The 16311-nt window shown below is 38.4% G+C and overlaps 1 protein-coding gene across 1 annotated transcript in view; it reads left to right on the top strand.

Annotated features, from left to right (window-relative positions):
* Positions 1–14746, top strand: part of MARCH11 (membrane associated ring-CH-type finger 11) — a 47764-nt gene extending 33018 nt beyond the window's left edge. Inside the window, exons 2-3 of the mRNA XM_019521365.1 lie at positions 5786–5978; positions 14199–14746. Coding sequence (XP_019376910.1) covers positions 5786–5978; positions 14199–14521 — 516 coding nt within the window. The 3' untranslated portion in view covers positions 14522–14746. The remainder of the gene's footprint in view (positions 1–5785; positions 5979–14198) is intronic.
* The last annotated feature ends 1565 nt before the right edge of the window (positions 14747–16311 follow it).

The raw sequence follows: 16311 nt of genomic DNA, 5'->3' as shown, positions 1-16311 counted from the left end.
TCATGAGGGGTGGGGGGAAGTGGGGGTGGGGAGGGTGGCAGGCAGGGATGGAGTGTGGGGGGAAGCTTGCTAACCCTAACACTAACCCTGCCCCCCACATGCCACCACCACCTCTCAGAAGTGTGTTGGGGGGAAGCTTGCCCCGCCATCCCCTCCATTCCCCTTTGCTAGCACCCTGTGCTGCCACTGCCTCCAAGGAACAGGGCCAGGGGAGGGGGAAGAGCCGAGGCCAGAGCTGCTGGCCTTGGCCCCACACTCCATCTGCTCTGTCACATCCATCCCTGTCATCACGGTGGCACTCCGACGCCTCCAGGGAGCAGGGCCTGCAGGGCAAGGCCAGCAGCACCCCTCCCCCCCAGCCCCTCTGTCTCTGCCATCATGGCAGCAGTTCACCATGCCGCCTCCTGTCCATAATGCTCTTGGAGCACTCCAAGAGCGTTATGGACAGACAGACAGATGGACTAAGCCCTTTATTATATTAAAATACAAGAAAATCCACAGTTTTTATTGAAGAGTGGTTTCATACTATATTATACTCCAAGTATAGCCTCTGTTTTCATGCCTTGCTTTTTAGGTTATTATTGTACCATGGATCTTGCAAAATGAAGATGTTTACAGGCTTTAGTCACAACAAACATGAAAATATACTAATCAAGAGGCTCTATTCATTCAAAAATTGGCAGGTTTACTCGGCGTAACCATTTTTAAAAGGTGTATTTCTCTTTATACATATCTATTTTAGGTGCAGCTATAGTTAAGTTAACCTCATTTATTAAACAATTAGCCCTTCTGAGCAGAAGGCTTCTTTCAATTTATAAAAAAGTGAACTTTTAAAAAGCTCAAAAGTACTGCAGTACTTCTGCTTTTGAAAGTTATTTTGGAAAAATAATCTGACAAAGCACTTAAAACAGAAGAGGAACAATGCATCTGAGCTCAGGGTTAGAGCCAGGATATGTAACTGATGTGCAGAAAGTTTCCAGTACATCGTATGCCAGTGAGAGTTCCCTTAGTGTGGGTAAGAGAACAAAACCAAACCAAATCAAACCAACACACAAGACAAAAAAACAACAGTCAAGTAGGTCCTCAAAAGCTAAAGCTCAAGGGGTAAATGTGATTATTTTCCAAGGAAAATCAGGAAGAATATTTTAGTATGGTGTCCATGAAGAGTACTCTTACAGTGTCTTCTAATGAAGATAATATTTAGTCCCCATTGCCTTTTATCTCTTGTAGTTGTTTACATCTGCTAAAGTTAGTGCAGCATGGGTATTAAATCAGAGGTTGCATTTACAATATTTTTTCTATAAGGAACATGCCTACAATGGATATTTTAGTCACCATTGCTACTTTGAGTAAGTAGCTGCATGGATGCAAGCTGGCAGAGTAGACTATGGTCTGATTCAAAATCAATCTTTCAATCCACTACACATGATTTAGGCTTTAGGTGTCTAATGTTCAAGAAGCAATTCAGAGTGACTCCACCTAAACCTTACCAAAACTGTGGAGATACCTAGATTCACTGATTGCATGCATTTTGCAAAGATCATTACCGATAGACTAGGGGTATTATGAAGACTCTTGAAGTAATCCAGATTATCTACATAAGCAGCTAACTACTGCTTAAATTTGGCTGTGATCCAAATCTCATGTGAAGAGGTTGCTGACTGGTTATGTAGAGATAAAGCATACCTATTTTTGTTTGATACTGAGAGCATGAATATAGCTCATTACAAAACGATGGCAGCACTGGTCTTGGTGGTGTCTACATTTTGTGTAATAGACTAATTGTTAAGAGCAGTTACCCAGGAAGTGAGAGATCTTGGTTTAAAGCTCTCTTCAATTTGAATGAACAACCCCAAATTCCCACTAATCAGAAGAATGCCCTAATGGACTCTGGGCTGGTTTAGGTTGGGTCTTTTCCTTCTTTCTTTCTGTAGCATCTGCACCACCATGCAGCCAAGAGCACATCATTTTTGGAGCCAGAAAGAGAAAGCAAGCAAGAGGGAGTATGACTATATAGCCTCTGAAAAGAATGTGGAGTCCCTCATTCTGGTTCCTGCCCTTAGGGTCACTCCTGTTTTTTAACCTATGGCTTTCTCATGTGAAAAACATAAATAGGCTTGTCAGGTGGGACCAGAGCCCAGTATACCCTCCCTTGCAGAAGAGTGTTGTCCACACTAGGCTACAGAGACATGCTTCCTAATGCTTGCTCCCTGAATTGTTCATGCATTTTACATTGCACAGTGATTGTTTAAAAAACCAGAAATAACCCTGAGATGGCTAAATTGCGGCATCTACAAAGTTATTTTGATGTGGTGCCATGTGAATAGGTCTAACTATGGATTACAATTTACCCTATAAATTAGATCTGCCAGTTTATAATATAGAAAGGGTTGGTGTTATTTAAAGATATAAAGATAGGAAATAATGTTCTTACCTAGCAATGACTTAAAGCACTTAACGGATAGGAATAATGAGATTATGGCTATCAATATATAAATTTAAAGACTTTTGTCTTCATGGGAGATGTTAACCTTTCCAATGGTATTTCTGCAAATCTCTTCCTCCATGTTCATTGCGTAAACTACATATTCTGAAAATAATTTCTAACCTGATTTTTAACTTGCAAAGCACTTTGCTGAAATGATGATGATACTAATTAAGTATGCAGTCAGCAGATGACAATAAAAATTAGAGGTAATGGAAGAGAGACTTCATATTGACATCCAAAAAGGAGTTATGAAATAAATGACCAAATTAAGTAAAGAAATGTCCTTGTTACAAATATAGTGATTTAAATTAGAATTACAATTTTTTCTTAACAGCTAGATTTATTCAGTTTTTAATGTTAAATAATTCAGTTTGTAAAATATTTAGTGCAACCTCTTAATATTGAAACTGTCATTAAAATGTTATTACTTTGTTCACTAGCCTCATTCACGCTGATGAATTTGACTTACAATTAGTTCTTTTAATGTTAAAAGATTAGGTGATTGGAACAGCATGCAATGCAGTGTGGAGTAAAGTGCTATAAATAATCATAGCCAATTAGACAAACTTATTTTTTTTATTCTATAAAGTGAATGTTGTTTTATAAATAGATCTTCAATTCTTAAAGTGCTTGCTTCCAATGTGAGTATGCCAGAGAAAGTGAACATGTAGTCCTTGAACCAAAGACCAAGCTTTTAATTGTTTTGCCAGCAGTACCCATTCAGTGTATATACCCTAGTGATGATTGGTAGACACCACATGCTGGGCATAGCAGACATTGTAATACCATCTGGTTTCTTCCCACCATTCACAGTTTGGGGAATAGCAGTGCCTGCAGCTAAAAGATAGAGGCAGGTATCTAGAGTAAGGGAACGTTGGTGGTCTTAAAAGACAAGTGCCTAGGAGTCAAAAAGCTGATAACAGAACTTGAGCAAGTCAAAGTAAATAGTAAAATAGTAAAATTAATAGGTAAAATAGAACAAATAGTACACCCCTATCTAACCAGTTCTTGTACTACAGTTGGAAGAATGTTCCAGTAAAAAATATTACACAAAATGTATAAGTATGCAAAAAGTATAAAAACCATTTGCCCATACCATATTGCCTATTTCTCAAATCCTGAATTGTTCTGCTAATGTATAGACTCAAGAATGTTTAGATACATAGAAACTTTCTTTTAATTTTTTCCTTTGTGAATTCAGAGTAATCATGTGGCAGGCTACAGTTAAAAAATGTATGACTATCAGTGTCTGTCAGGGCTCCACACCTACTTTACCTATTTTGTTACAACCCACAACCAAGGAAATATGAGAGAGCATAGCTCCAAATGTTACATTTTTATTTTCCTTGAACCAGGATCAGGCCTTTAATCTGATGTTCAGGCCAACCATTCAAACTACAGCCACATCCTTTAACTGACTGTTTACATCCCTCATAATTAACTAAAAAGTGCTGTTTTCACTGATGCTGAGGACCAGCAACACTTTAGGTTTTCAGTGCTCAGGAGTCACAGTGAGCAGGGTCTTTCTCAGTCCCATACCAGTAGCACCAGTCAGGCAGATGTTCATGTTATATTCCTAACACCATTCTCATCTTCCAAAGTCTGACACTGGTGTTAGAAAAGTCAGCTCCCTCTCCTCACTATCACCTTAAATTGTATGTAATTGCTACAGATCTGGTGCTACAGGGCCCTTGTAATGCCATCCAGTTCCTTTTCACTGTTCATGCTCTGGGAAATAACAGTGCCTGCAGCTAAAATATCGACTCAGGTATCTAGAGTAAGGAAACATCCATGGTCTTAAAAGATAAGAGCCTGGGACTCAATGAGCAGCTAACAACTGCCCTGATTGACAGCAGGGTGGTGAGCAAAAGTTGTTCCAACATAGCCCTGCTTCCCACGTAGCTGCTTGGCCTGCTGTGGTTCCCCCATGGCTGCTTAGACCGTGGTCACTTACCCTGCCACTTCCATCATTACCCTGCCACAACTGCTGCTGCTTTCACCACCTGTTCCACCAACACTGTCAAAGGCATCACAGCTGCTGGCCTGTCTCTTGCTCTTGCTACTGCATTTTTCTTATGGAAAAAGTTGTACTCCTCAGGTACCCTGGAAATGATGATTACCAGTTATCAAGTGATAGTGACAAATCACAGTTTACTTATGCTGTCCTCCCACTGAAGTCATCATAATTCCAAATGAGACCCATAGGTGAGATTCTTTAGTAATTTAGGACCCCTTATTCCCAGTGAAATATTTGTACTGACTTCCCTTTCCGGAATGGAAAATACATTTAAAAATAATTACGAGTAAATAGTTCCTTTCCTTTAAAGTTAAAATAATGAAAACCGAAACATGATCATCTTACCATAAATTCATTACATAAAGGACCTGTGCCTTGCTGAAATTGTACTATTAAAGGTTGGCTGTTTATTTATCAATTTATAACAAAATGCTTTTTTTAAACCCATCTCATATTTTCAAAACAGTTATTTCATGGAAGTACATTTTTATTATATTGAAGTGCTTTGATTTCAGGCATTTAGAAAATACTTATTTTGTTTCTGCCTCCCTTTGATAATGTTAGAAAATAGGAAAAGATTTATCTGCCCAGTTACACTGTGTGGCTGTAGTCGAGAAGTATGAAAATGATTTTTGCTATTGAATATATTACTTCATAGAACCCAAATAGAGTTCTATAGATTTGAAAACCTGACAAACTCAAATCACATGTATATGTACAACATGATAAAAGGAAAATATATTCTTTCACAATATTGTACTTATGACTGAATTTCACTTACTTTATCCTCTTTTAATGAATCCTTTTACTATAATGTTTATTTTGAGCTATTTTTGCATTGTATTTAGGTGTGCCTGAGAAGCTTTTCTGTACGCACAGTGCTAAGCTGCACCCTCTTTCATTGATCCAATGTTTAAAGCAGATTTTATTTCTTCCACTTTTTTTTACACCCTGTTCATTATCCTACTGATATGAATAGCAAACTTTATTTCTTGATACTAAATATTTTTTCCATGTATTAAAAATAAGATTAAAATAATACACTCCAAATAGACCTCAAGATGGTGATATGGACAATCATTTTGCAAAAAACCTAAACCAGTCTCTAATATTAGTCTGCTCTTTTTTCTTGATAAGGGTTAGTATAAAGCACATTTGCAAAAATCTATGAAGGCGTGTCTAAATGTTAAAATGGTTTTTGATTTGAAGAGAAAACTGGCGATGAATGTCTGATCGCAAAAAATAACACTTTATCTTATGCTACTTTGTTTCTCTTTTAGTGGCAAAGCATTACTATAACGCTGGTTGAGAAAGTGCAGATGATTGCTGTAATCCTAGGATCTTTGTTCTTAGTAGCAAGTGTGACTTGGCTTCTATGGTCAGCCTTCAGCCCCTATGCAGTATGGCAAAGAAAGGACATCCTTTTTCAGATCTGCTATGGAATGTATGGTTTTATGGATCTAGTGTGCATAGGTAAGATAAACATTTTAAACAACACAAGAGTGGTGTAAGAGTATCATTATGTATTCTCAAACAGGTGACACTTCCTTAGATCTTCACTTCTCTGCTGATATATTCTCAGCTGACAACTTTAGCAAATACTGGATGGATAACATTAAAAAAACTCTAGGAGAGAAGGAAAACAGACTTACTCTCACTGATTTCTCAAAGAATTTCCTCTCCATTTTGACTAATTGTGTACAAGAAGAAGGATGTTTTATGATAACTTTAATTGGACCAACTATAAGCTGAAAGACTTCATGTGCTTTTCTCAGGTCCCTGGAGAAGGGCACTTCATGTCTGAAAGCTTGTCCAACAGCTCTTCCAATTATACAGTTGGTCCAATAAAAGATAACACAGGAAACCTTTTACTTCCATACACATCTTGGACCATCGTGGGTACAACAATACTCTAACCTTGACTGATTTTGAAATTTAAAAGAATAGTAAAGTTCAAGAGGCTTGATAGATGAATGATGAAGATTTGATTTAAAAGACAAATAAAGGTTATTTTAATTTGGCATGTACTCTCAGATAGTATATTGATGCTAATCTGATTTAGATATATTTATCAACAATATAATAAAATGTATTGTGAAGCTATTTAAGTCATATTTGGTATTTCTTACAAAACATTGATAACAATGTTTAAATTTAAAACTTTCAAATACCTTTGCACTGACTGTTAAAATATTCATACCAAAAGAAATAGAATGATGTTAATAACTCAATGTAAATACTTAGGCTATATTATTAGACATATAGTGCCAAAAATATTGTAGCTGACATAATTAAATCCTCATCATCCCAGATTCTAAAAAGAAAAATGATCTTATTCCATTTTAAGGGGTACTGAAAGACTGAAGAGTGACTTGTACAAAGTCACTCAGTAAGATCATAGCAGAGCGATTTCATGACTCTTCATTTTTTTCTGTAACCATGAAACCAGTTAGTCTTTATTAACCATATCAGAATTCAGTTTATAACTCGGAATGGACTATTTTATTTAATTTTTCTTGATTTATTGAAAATGCAGTTTTGTTCTTTCCAAATTATTTGTGAATTCAGGTAGAATTCGCTAAATATTTTCAATGAGTTTATTTACTGAATTAGCTGAAAATTATTGGTTTGGATTCATAATCCTGGGGGGAGGTGGGGAGGACAGTTGACCCCTTTTCTTAAAAACCCAGTAGTTAGGGTTTTTACCCAGGATATGAGACCTAGAATCAACTCCCCACTTTGCCTGAGTAGACTTGAACCCACATTTTACAACATTTCCCAGCACAGCCTGACCTACTGAGCACTCAGGTATTTGTGGGCAGCATCTTCTCCTGTTAATGCTGTTCTACTTTGTATGCATTACTTATATAACCATTGGAGCCTAGGGTTTCTACTTCTCAGATGAGGGCCCTTACCATCAAACTATACTGTTGTTCTCTTTTACCTATTTTGTCTCAGTGAATGTTTAAATATAACAATATTAACAGAAGAGACTAAGAATACTTCGTTCCAGGATATCTTATAGAATAGCGGTCAGGGCATTCCCCTAGAGGTAGGATATGTGAATTCAAATCCTCTCTCTTGTAGTGGAGGGAATTCTACAACATCTTATGTCAATTTCCAAAGCGCTGTATTATTGGGTGAAAAGGGCTACAGCTGGAAATCCTCCTACTTGCTCATTTTCTGAATACAGCTTAAGTCTAGCTTTTCATTTCTATTGTTTTGCTTTTGAAAAAAATGCTTAAAATGAATTATATTTTCATATGAGTCAAACTAAAACTTAAATTTGATATTTAACCTATTACATTTTTTTCAGTTTTTTATTACAGGAAGAAACATTTTTAATGAATTATTTTTTGGTTTGGATTGAACCAAAGGGTTTTTTTCTCTGTTGTTCAGTTTTTATTTATGAGTTAGTATTCTTCTGGCAGCAATAAACAGCTATGGATTCTAGCACATGGGATATATTTAGGTTTATTGTTTCCTTCATCCAACTCTGATCTTCCCCAGAATTCTTGTTTCCTCCTGACATTATTCCCCTTCTTGTCACTTCAGTATCAGTATCACCATCAATTTGGCAATTCTCTGGCAGCATCAGTCAGTGCAGTTGTACTTCTGAACTTGGAAGGAAGCTGTTCTCTAAAATCCTTGCATACTTTGGAATTTGTCCTGTAAGAAATTTCATTCAGCATTCAAATGGAGTGGCTATGGAACCATAACCAATTACATCCTCAGAGCTGTGCACACTGATACTGCCAAATATTATAACCTCTTCTGCTGGGGTTAACTAAGATAGAGAAGTCATGGAAATGACAGGAAAAGCATGAGAAGCAAACAGGTATATGATCATAGAACCTTTTGTGAACAGTATTAAGCAGTTTGGATGTGTGCAATTCCCTCAATCAAAAGACCAATAGGTGTAAAGAACTATTTTCCTTTAACTGTACCTCAGTCTCTCTTTTTCTACCCATCATTCTTTCTTTTTTCTCTTCATGTTAAACAACTTTAACTCAAGTCTAACTAAACATTTTTTGGTAATAACTATATTGTTAAAGTTGGATATAAGTGGTTATGTGCACATTTTTGGCAATTTTTGGCACCATATACAAAATACAGTTAAAGGGTTGTTTTTTTCCCTTTTGCCATGTTTCTTAGCTTCAGTTAGGAAAGAAAAATACTTTTTATTTCATAGGAAAGATTACTTAGCTAAAAATGTTGATACCCACAGAACTCTTTTGAAAGAAGCCCAAAACGATTAAGACTTTGTTCCAGAAGCTGTACCTCTAAAGTTCATGATTCCAGAAAACTACTGTTGATGCCTATAATGCTTTATCTTAGGCTGAAAGGAACTGAACTTCAGTAACTCTCTTTGGGGTCTTCTGGATTGATGCCAGCAAGATTCTCTGGAGCTAGTCTTTTTTTCTTCAGGACTGTGTGGATGTGTCCTTAGTACTGTGGGAACAATGATTTTTGGTGGAAGTCGGCATTATCAAATTCATGTAGTTTGTTGTTTCTGTTCAGTGACATGAATGTCTTAAAAAAAAGAACAGCAAGTTCCTTATCATTGTTCCACACTTCCATTTAATTGTACCTAGCTTGAGAGCTGGAATATTTTTGAAACTTCCAATATCAGCCCGAAGAGCTCAGGAATTTCAATCTTATCCAGATCCTCCTTCATGTGTACCACTCCATGTAACTTCTAATCCAGTTGTCACCTTTCAAATCTGTAATCTTGTCAAGGGTGACAACAAAACACCAAAGTAACCTCCTTTGCCTACAAAGTGCCCTGAAGAGAAGGTAGAATAAGTTTATAGAGCTGTCTAGATAGACTCTGCCTGGAGGAGGAAATGAGGTGAAAAAAACAAAAAGCTTCCTACCTCAGTGCCCTGTTCCTCATCTAGTGTTATCAAACCTCAGAGAGCATGATCTTGGTTTTCTCAGCAGGGTCATGACTGATTTGGTTCTAAGAGCTTCTAGATCTACTCAGACAACATCATTCTTTCTTTTCAAGAGTTTAGATTTTTCTAAAATTGGTAATTGACCTAGTTCCTTCATTTTACAACATAGTTCTACATTTATGGGAGGTAGTTTTTGGTTTATCGGATGAGATCCAGGTAGGTGTAGAAAAGCCTTCAAATAGGAAATACTATGTCCAATTTATTTTAATTGTATGGTTTCTGATGTCTATATTATCCCTAGTAACTGCAAAGGTTTACATCATTGCTGTTTTTAGTTACTACATCCCACAGATATAGTAAATAAAAAGTGTTGGTCCATCCTTTAGCAAAATAATTTTTATCAGGTATAATGAACATGGACCCCCCACTATCTAGAAGCCTACTGATCTTGAAGCTTTTGTTATCTGATTTGATGTTATGCACTCATAGAAGTGTCCCAATGATTCTTGCTATCATTGTCATCTTTCTTTAAAGGCCTCATCTCTGATTGTAATTTGGGCAAGAATTGTATTGGGCAGTCAGTTCATATCACTATTTGTTTTCCTGACCTCCCACCACTTAAAATTGAAGATGAGAGGAAATTAGAAAGAGAGGAAAGAAGTAGATTATACATTTGAACACTTATTAACACTTAGACAGAATTAACCAATATAGAATTCAGGGATAATCGTGGTCTCTGTAGAAAGTTAAACCATCTCAGATCAAAACTTGTCCAAATGGATACAACTGTGAAATCATTTATTTTGAGTTAACTGATATTCCTTTGCCTTATTAGCTCAGATTCCACTAAATTTAGGAGGATAACAGTTTCAATATTCTGTGTTCATAGTGGGCCGTTATCTGAAATCTATGCAGTTGAAGTTCAGCTTACACATTTACAAATAACTTTCTCTTGAAGTGGCATTAATAGTAGAGCCTGCTTTTGAAAAGGTAGTGGCATCCAATCACTGTCAATTATCAGGACTCCTCAGCTGTCCTGTTCAAGGAAACAAATACTAGCTAGCCTCTTCCTGTAGGGTCCTATGAATAGAGCACTAGGATGTCATTAGGAAAGTGTCTTTTTATTTTCACATGTTTTCACTCTACACAGAAACCTTGACCCTTCCCCTGCCCACCCCTGCCACTTAGGATCTGAACTGCAAACTAGAGCTTCTAGAGACCAAAAGGAATCAAAAGATGTTTAGAGAAAACTAAATATTTGCATTCTCTATAGAATGTAATAATCAAGTTAATAGCATGTGCCTTCAAAAGGCAACTGTTGTTTAGAAATGTTATCCTGACCTCCAGGCAAAACACACAACTCCCACAATGAGACTCCCTGGTGGCAGAGAACAATGACTCCTAACACATTTCTCTCCCGAGTCTGACAGACCCTAAGAGTTTGTTTCTCATTAAGAGGATGACTGAAAAAGCCCATGAACCTCCCGTGCCAGGATTTTCCATTTGTTCTATTACCTCTTACTACTTTTAATGCTGGGCCTTCTACCATCTGTTCATTTGTAATTTTAATAATTGCCTGTACAGTTACAGTGTTAGGATTTTACTGCTGGGGAAGGACCAGAATGCAAGTTAGCTTTTCTGTTATGAAATGAAATTCATAATGATTGCATGCTATCTAATGCTTTGGGCAAGCAATAAATATAGTGATTCCGGCTGTCTTACAAATCAGTCAGTTGCCCTGTTGATCAAAAGGATTCACCCATGAGCTAATCCATCCATGGTGGTCCTCTGTCATTGTTTTTAAAAGATAATTTTTTCACATGAATAAGAGTAGAAAAGGCTCCAAGAACCTCTCTAATTAAAGTGTCCAGAGCATCACATATATCAGTGTCACTGTGTTGAAAACTGATGGTGGGGGTGCTTTAACTAAAGCTAATCAGACAGGATTTAGTTAAAATATCTCTGCCACCATTTTTCAGTGTGGGGACACTGATACACATGATACTGGAGTCTGCTGGAGCACGGTAATTACTATGCTCAGGCAGACTCGATGAATCGAGTCTGTTTTGATGTGCTATAATTACAGTGTTGAAGCAGACTTGCTGCATGTGCCCTCTAACTCTTAGTAAAGCCCTGATCTTGATAATACTTACATGCTTACATTTTGACACATGAATATGTGGAGTCCTGGAGAAGGGAGTACTGCATTCAAACAGAGTTTATAGTATATGGCTAATAAGTACAGACAGTCAAAAAGCCCAAGGCTGAATCAATTCAATCTTCACAGGTTAGTCTAAGTTGTGTAGATTGAATTGATAAGCAAGTGAACAGACATTCACTTTTGATTCCAGAAATGCAGCCACATGCCTGCAGATCCCCAGGTTGGAAGCCAGGGGGAGGGAGAAGGGAGGGTGCTAGAGCATGCAGAGGTGGATTAAGGGGTACTGGAGCCCTGGGCAAACACAACATTTGAGACCCCTTCTCCTCATGGGAACTGGGCTGCAGGGGGGGGAAGTAGGGCCCCTTCCCCTCCAACAGCTGGCAGGGGGGCTGGGTGGACCCCACTGGGCTGGGGGGGGGCACGTGCCCGCCTCTTCTCCCTGCTCCCTGTCTCTGCTATGGCTGAACATACATACACACATGCACACACACAGGTGCACGCACTCTACTCTTACTCACTGCATATGAACACAGACACAAACACACTCTCCCTGTCATGAACAGACACACAGATGCATGCACATGTGTGCGCGCACACACACACACACACACACACACACACTCTTACCCCTCACAGGATCTCCCCCTCCCCCACTTCTGATCACATGGAGGCAGCCCTCCCCACCCCTTTACCATGAGCCACTTGCAGCTCAGTTTAGCTCCCTGCCCAACCCCTATTACACTTACCTACAGGGAGCCGCTTCCCGGCTGTCCCATACAATCATGCAGATGCAGAGGGTAGGCTGGGCTGGGGCCAGGCCAGGAGCACTGCGCTGTGTTTCTGTGGCTGGGTGGTGGCACTGGGAGGGGTGGCTGTGGAGGGTCTAAGATGAATTTTGGGGGGCTATAGCCTCCAAGACCCTCCCAGCGCTCCTGCCCACAAAGGTGTGGTGCGGTGCAGCATTCCTGGCCTGGCTGGGCCTCCCCCTAGTCCCCCCACCACCAGGTGGGGTGCGGCTTGGCTCAGTCCTGACCATCCCTCCTTGCCAGGTGGGGCACAGCTCTCCTGGCCCAGTTTGGACCCCCTTCCAGGCGCAGCACAACCCAATGCTTCCCCACTCCCCTACTCCTCTTCCAGGCATGGCACGGATCTCCTGGCCTGGCCCCAGCCCCAGCCCCAGTCCCATCCCCAACCCCACCCTCATTGGTAGAGGGACTCCAACCTCCAGCTTTCCAGGGAAGCAAATGCGAAAGCCAAGGTTTTAAATTTGACACCTGCTGGGAAACAAAAATGGGCACTCAGTTTAAGACTGCGGCTTTCAGTCCCCTGATGATGAAGATCCCAGGGCCCTGAAATGACCCCTATGCTTGTGCCCAGCTGGCCCATTCATTATTCTGCCTATGACAGCACACTTCCCTGCTTGGCTTGAGCAGACAGCTTGATTCTGGAGGGGATCTGGAACAGCAGTTCAATAAACTGATTTAACCTAAATCAGTTAAGGCTGATACTACCATCCATCGAGGTTTATCTTAAACTGCTTTCAGCCATTTTGAAAGCAATTTGTGTGCACTGAATTTCTGTTGTATTACAGATTTGAACCAGTTTCTGATCACTTATACTAGTTTATGTGTAATTTTTGTCCGTAGGCCATGTGTAAATATTTTCTGGGTGGAAGCTCAAGAGTAGATCACTCCACAGTGGACCATATTTCCCTTGAGGGATATTTTAAAATGGGTCCCCTGATTTCTGCAGATCTCAAAAATGAATTCCTGTTTTCTGACCATCTGGTATTTGAAAAGAAAGAATAACGTCCATGACTTCAGTGTCTGCTCATGAAATAATAGTCAAGATTTAAATAATCATGCCAGTCTTTGAACTTAATAATATATTCAACTAACAGTGAAGTTCACTCTTATTTGTTGTAAAGTTGTGCCAATTTAAGTACGAATGTGAGCAATCATAAATCTGTTGAGAGTAATTTAAATAAGCTATTTTAAAAACAATTTAAGCTTGTTCACATGAAGGGCTTAACTCAATGTATTTGAAAACAACAAGGCTTGATTTGCCTTAATATATAGTAAGACCAGTACAAATCCTGAACATAAAAGCACTTATGCTAAACTTAAAACTGGTTAAACAAAAGTTAAACCACTGTAAATTATGAACCTGCCAATGAGCCAGTCAGATTAATTTTCATCAGCTGAATTAAGTCATCATAATTTTCTAATACATACAAGACTTGAGATAGCACAATTGTTATTGTTGAGCTCCCATTCAGACAGTGTCTGTCATAATGATAAGGGCTAATAACTTTCATTTAAAAGTTTAGGCTTCGATTGAATTGCTGGTAAATAGAGGTAAAATTGTGATGGAGACACCAAGTAGCTCCAAAGTTTACCTCAAATAGTATAGAGATAAATTTTGATCAGTTAATTATCTTTATATATGAATGTGCAGTTATTAGTATTATTAATATTAAAAATTCATAGTGATCTTCAGCTTAATTTGTTAGGTGGCTACCAGATGCAGTGGGATAAACCTGGTGGTTGAAACTTACACTATCTTTCTTCATATACTTTTAAAATAGGGTCTCATAATATTTTGTAGTAACACTAATTCTTTCTTTCATTTCAGGACTAATCATACATGAAGGTGCATCTGTTTACAGAGTGTTTAAGCGCTGGAGGGCTGTTAATTTGCACTGGGATGTGTTAAATTATGATAAAGCTACAGACATAGAAGAGAGCAACCGAGGAGAGTCTTCAGCAGGAAGGACATTGTGGTTACCACTAACAGCATTTAGAAACAGAAATGTAGTCCATCCAACACAGTTAACTTCTCCAAGATTTCAGTGCGGTTATGTATTGTTACACCTTTTCAGTCGTATGAGACCTAATGAGGATTCCTCAGAAGATAACAGCTCTGGAGAGGTTGTGATGAGAGTGACCTCCGTGTAAAAGATTTATGCTCACTGTGCTACACAAAAAAGGATAATGTGTTCTGGACTCTACAGTACTCTTGAATGTTGTTGCAATGAATGGAAAAAAACATAGCACTAGCAAAAATATATACAACTTTTTTTTAAATTTAATGAGTTTTATATGGTCAGTTGAATTGCAAATACATCTTTCTGAAAAAAAAATTCTCTTGCTTTTTATATAGTCTGGTTTCATAAAGCTTTTTGTCATATTGTATTTGAAGTTTATAAAAATATTATTTAACTCATCACCGTGAATGATAAGGAAACTAATTCCCTAACTTAAAAAAAATCTTATAAATGTATTTTTTCATATGGTGTAATTTTTTAGATATGTAAAATGAGTAAAATAGATGACCAGGGTGCCCACAACTAACCAGGAATATGACTGAGGTGCCTTATTTAATGTGCTAATCAATTAGGGTGCCTATACATGTTCAGAGAGGCTGCTCCAATATGCTGTAATTATATCACATTGGAACAGACTCCAGTGTCATGTGTATCAGTATCCCCACGCTGAAAAATGGTAGTGGGGGAACTTTAACTAAAGCTCATTTGCTAAGCTTTAGTTAAAGCGCCCCGCTGTCATTTTTCAGTGCAAGGATGCTGCTACATGTGAGGCTCCAGGCACTTTAATTAGAGCGGCTCTCAGAGCCACTGTAATTAAAGCAGTGCCTCCCGGAGCACATTTTATAAATGGCCTTAGAGTTTATTAATTAACAGTATTTAGACACTAAATCCTGCTCATTATGAAGAAAGTTTCATTCATGGAAATTCATAAAGGAAATCCTTTTAGTGAAAAAGATGCTTACATTTTTGCAATTGCAGTTTGAGAACTTTTTGAGAAGATGAGGATGGCATATATAGCCTATGAAGCATTATTATTATTTAAAGGAAAACAGTGTGTTGAAATGCAGAGAATGAATATCATGGATTCAAGCTGGGTGCTTCAAATACTAGGACAGACAACTTGAAAATGACTACTACTGTTAATAATTACTGATGGTCTTGACATAGGCATACAAAATCAATATATAATTTAACAGGATCTGTAGTCAGGGTTACCAGAGATGTTACAAATTGAGACAGAGGTATTTTGTAAGTTCCTGTATGGAAATCTGCATTGTGTCTGGAATTCCATGTTTATCCACTGCTAGTTGACTCTCACTCTCATAATCACTGCTTTTTGTTTTTTCCAAAAAGGAAAAACTGTACTTCAAATAATTCATATTCAGTTTCTCGCTTTTTAAAATCTATTTTGTTTTTCTTTCTATACCTTAGTTAGGACACACTGAAATAATTAAGAGACACATTGGGGGCATCTATATTAGATCCGCAGTAAAATATTAGTGTCTGCACAGGCGGCCCTATTAGGCCTCAGTAAACTAATTAACTCTGCTATAAGTTAGTACTTGTAAACATAAGTAGTATCTTACTGCTGCGTTCTGTAGTATGCAGCAACATGGCATACTAAGCATAGATGCTGCCAGGGCTGGCTACGGCACAAGGGTGCTTCAGTATAGGATTGCTTGCTGGCTGACCCCACATTGTAGCACCCTTGTGCCCCAGTCAGCCTTGCTGCAGCACATTAAGCCAGGTTGGAGCAGCCCTGGGCTAGTGGACTGATCCCCGCCCCCCCAACCCCTGTCAGCTGGGTTTGGTCTGACTTGGCTCAATGTGCCAGCCTTGCTGCAGCACAACAATCAATTCAACTACTTATTACTCATCTTTATTCTAACATCCCAAACATATTCAGTAAAAGTTCAAATA

Source organism: Gavialis gangeticus, unplaced genomic scaffold (assembly GCF_001723915.1).
Source record: "Gavialis gangeticus isolate Ggan-Ray unplaced genomic scaffold, GavGan_comp1, whole genome shotgun sequence".
NCBI lineage: Eukaryota > Metazoa > Chordata > Crocodylia > Gavialidae > Gavialis > Gavialis gangeticus.
Note: the sequence above shows the minus strand (reverse complement) of the source record. Positions and strands in the feature narration are given on the sequence as shown.